The sequence below is a fragment of the Lactuca sativa genome, chromosome 9 (genome assembly GCF_002870075.4).
Source record: "Lactuca sativa cultivar Salinas chromosome 9, Lsat_Salinas_v11, whole genome shotgun sequence".
In the NCBI taxonomy this organism is placed as follows: Eukaryota; Viridiplantae; Streptophyta; class Magnoliopsida; order Asterales; family Asteraceae; genus Lactuca; species Lactuca sativa.
In genome coordinates, this window is record NC_056631.2 from 109,010,728 (window position 1) to 109,015,029 (window position 4,302).

Below are 4,302 nucleotides of genomic sequence, written 5' to 3' on the forward strand. Positions count from 1 at the left end.
ATCTGTTCCACACAAAAAGGTTATTTATTTACTTGTGGAGGTAACGTAAATTCTTGTCATTTTGTTAAACAAACTTTAATTGCTGCTTATTCTAACCATGCAGAGATTATAGCAATTTATAAGGCAAGTCATGAATGTATTTGGTTAAGAATTTCAACTCAACATATTTGCAAGAATTGTGGTCTAACTTCTAACAGGGATGTTCCAACCATACTATATGAAGATAATACAACTTGTATAGCTCCATTCAAGGAAGGATTTATAAAAGGAGACAGAACCAAGCATATATCACCAAATTTTTTTTTTCACTCTTGATCTTCAAAAAGAGTGACATCAACATCTAGAAAATTCAATCCAGTAACAACTTTCCTGATTGGTTTACTAAAGCACTTCCTACATCGAAATTGAAAAGATGGTACAAAACATTGTTATGCGGTGCTTCAAGAGAATCAAGTGGTGTGCTAATCAGGGGAAGTTGGAAACATATTGTACTCTTTTCATTAGCTATGTTTTTTCCACTGGGTTTTCTTAGCAAAGTTTTTAACGAGACAATTGTTTCCAATATCTATTATTAATCATGTACTCTTTTTCCTTAATAAAGGGTTTTTCCCATGAGGTTTTACCGATTAAGGTTTTAACGAGGCATGATACCATCGTCATTCAAGGGGGAGTGTTATGAATTATTATTTAGTGAATGACTATTGGATTCTCCATATTCCCCCATTACTCTCCATAATTAGTGAACATTATAGCAAACATTATTATGTGTTTTATGAATGTAGTTATGCACCACTATAATGAGCATTCATATCATACATCACATTTCATCTTCTTTGTCTAGTATAAATAGTGAATATTATGTATTGTAAAATTTGATGATTTCATCACAAGTATTGGAATAAAAATTCTCTCTACTCTCATGTCTTTCTTTACTCTATAACTTATCTTGTTATTTGATTATATTTTATAACAATTTTGACATTTAAACTATTAGAAATAAATCCATCAACCACAAAAGAATAACTACGAAAATTACACAAATAACAAATTCAAATGTTTTAAGACGAATCGATGCATTGTATTTGAACTTTCAACAAATGAAATAATCTTTTTAAGAGAACAATTTTGACAATTAATCTACCGGAAATAAATCTATCAACCACAAAAGAATAACTACGAAAATTACACAACTAACAAATTCAAATACTTTAAGACGAATAACGATGCATTGTATTCGAACTTTCATCAAATGAAACAATCTTTGTAAAAGACAACGGCATAGAGTACCGATATTACTGTGCAATTCGTGTACATTACTTTGTATTTTAGTACTTTGCATGTCGGAATGAGAGTTGATGGAGATCCTCTTGAACACTTGGTAAAGACGTCGGCTCTCCTCAGCATCAACCATTTTCCTCCTCACATTATTTTCTTCGGAAAGTGCTCCTTGTATAATTACCAAAAAGTCCCTACCCTTTAAGCGGCAAAAATCCAAGTCCATTAGCTCCAGCATCACCTCTTTCACATGCAGTCCCACGCCTCCGGCAGCCACCGCGAGTACCACCTGTATTCTACATTGTACCATCTTATTCGGATCACACCCCGGTAAAACAATGGCGTATACGAGATATGTCTGGTTAGTCATCCAGCCTTGCCTTACACCAATCGGTTTGATACTCGATATATTTCCTGCCCGTTTTTGGGTTGGGTCGATTATGATCCAGTTTAAACTCAGGGATTCTTCCAAATGCGAAACTGTTGCTTCATCTGCCCCTGCAAACTCGTCAACATTCACGTTGATTGATCGCAAGATTCCATGTGCATGTTTGGATTCAATGTCATGGTTTAGTTTAATCCGTAATACCGACGACATAAACTCATCCGTTGTGTCTGTAAATTCAACTTTGGAGTAAATAGTATCATTTTGGTAACGAATGTCGACGGCTGATATGAGTTGAGATGACCAACGATGAGATGAACAGTTAAGATCATGAAGATGGTTGTGGTGGTTGACGTCGGTGACTAGGGCCGGGAAGGAGTCTTGGAAAAAAGAGCGGTGACCGGCGGAGAAAGTGGAGATGATATCATGGAGACGTGGGTCGTCGGCAATTGAGGGCCAGGTTGATTTGCAAATATGAGACCAGAGATTTTCATCGGTGCAGAGGTGTTGAAAGTATGATGATGCGGCTGCGGTGGAGGAGAGAGATAGACCGTCGAGACGTGGTAAAATGTGGGTCTGAATGATGGAGGGGTGGACATCGGAAAATGTTGTTGCCATGTTAAACAGAAGTGGTAATTTTGGGTTTTGTTTTGGGTATGGATAAGAAGCGCTGTAAATTTAGGGTGTATTTGAAACCAGTGGAAAGTGGCCCAGTCTACGTTTAATATTCTTAGTTGATTTTTTGACGAAAACAGTGTATGTGAGTTCATGGTGCAAGCTTCTAGATGCCATGATTTACGTGGCAAGATGAGAAGCTGGCTGCTTCTCCTACAGTTATTTTGAATGAAATAAACGTGTCAGGTTAATTATATTTGGATTCTAGATTCATTGTTATGGTGTTTATCTCGGTATTTGGCTGTCACTTTTGTAGTTGTTTCTGATTATAAAATATAATAATATATTTGTTATCGTAAGCAATATAACTAAGTAATGTACAATGTGGGGCGAATCCAAGGTAGAATTCAAACCCACTTTTAACACTTACTTCCCAGTTAGGTTCAAATATATTATCAAACCCACTTTTGTTTTTTTGTTCTGATGTATCTGTAAGAAAAAGAAGATATTTAGGCCATGTGAAATGTGTCATTGCGTTTGATTTTGGAATGATCGCATATGGGATGAGTTTATTTTCAGAAGTGTCAAGTGGCGTTCAAATGGGGTGACTCTTTGGTTGGCTCCGGTTAAAAATTAGATGTGGGTGTGTAATCGCAACTTTTGATCTTTTGGTTTTGGTTGGCATTTGTGTCTCTTCAGATGTCGTCCAATTAAGTGTGCTTCCAAGCTAGTATATTGTAACAAGTTGGGGTTTTACCCCTCCTTATTACCTTCATATAATAGGCGAATGCCCGCGCGTTGTGCAGAAACACCTATATAGTTGAAGTCTTTACAAATATATGTTTTTTTGATATAATAATTCGTATACTAAATTGATATACTATATTGATTATTTTGAATTATATGATAATATATATATTTATTATAACTGCATAATCTTAACCGTTTGAATGACTTCTACCCGCAAGTTACACATCAATAAAATTAAATATAATATATGGTTTAATGTTATTTATAGTTGTTGTTATTGTTAATTAATTTTTAAAATTTATTTTCTTAATGTTTTAATTTTTGTCATTATAATTATTTAAAACAGTAAACATTGTTTTTTGATTTTAAAGGTAACAATATAATCATTTATATAGAGTTATTTTTAACTATTTTTATTGTAAATTATTTTAAACTACTTATTTGAAAACTTTTGAAGATTATAAAAATACATTAGGAAATATTTTAGTTAAACTGAGATTACAATTTAGTTTTTGCATTTATCACAACAATTTATCACTTTTAACTGTTTACAAAATATTATTTTGTTTTCTTAGTGAAACTGAAATTTATATTTGAGTTGACATTGTAATGTTATATTTAAATTAACAATTTATGTATTTTGTTCAAACTGTTCAAAAGTTGTAGCTTTAAACTGATAATGGTTTATATACAACAACATATTAAATCTACTATGTTAAAAGTTAAAGACATAACTTTATAAGTAGAAGTAAATATATTATTTTAAAATTGAAATTTAGTATATTTATGATCACACTTTAGTTTTGATATTTACTTAACATTATTAACCAACTTATAATTATTATTAGAAAGACACTACGATTAATCACTTTTAACTATTTACAAAATATTATTTGAGTTGTTTAAGTTAAACCAAAATTTATATTTAAGTTGGTCCTATAATGTTATATTTAAGTTTATAATTTAAATATTTTATACAAATTGTTCAAAAGTTGTAGCTTTAGAATAATAATGGTTTATATCCTAGAATATATTAAAACTAATAAATTAAGTATAATTTGTAAAAAGTTAAAAACATAACTTTATAAGGAGAAGTAAATATATTCTTTTAATATTGAAATTTAGTTTATATATGATTAAACTTTTGGTTTGATATTTATTTAATCTTATTAACCAACTTATAATCATTATTAGAAAGAAATTGAAAAGTCATGAGAGTTTCAAATGAATGTGGTGAAAGGAAAAATACATGAGAGTTTCAAATGAATGTGGTGAAA

The 4,302-nt window shown here is 31.4% G+C and overlaps 1 protein-coding gene across 1 annotated transcript; it reads right to left on the reverse strand.

Annotated features, from left to right (window-relative positions):
* Positions 1–1,132: 1,132 nt before the first annotated feature.
* LOC128129078 (F-box protein At2g27310-like) lies at positions 1,133–2,278 on the reverse strand. Its single transcript, XM_052767773.1, has one exon. The coding sequence runs from the start codon at positions 2,276–2,278 to the stop codon at positions 1,133–1,135; it is 1,146 nt and encodes a 381-aa protein (XP_052623733.1).
* Between the last annotated feature and the right edge of the window lie 2,024 nt (positions 2,279–4,302).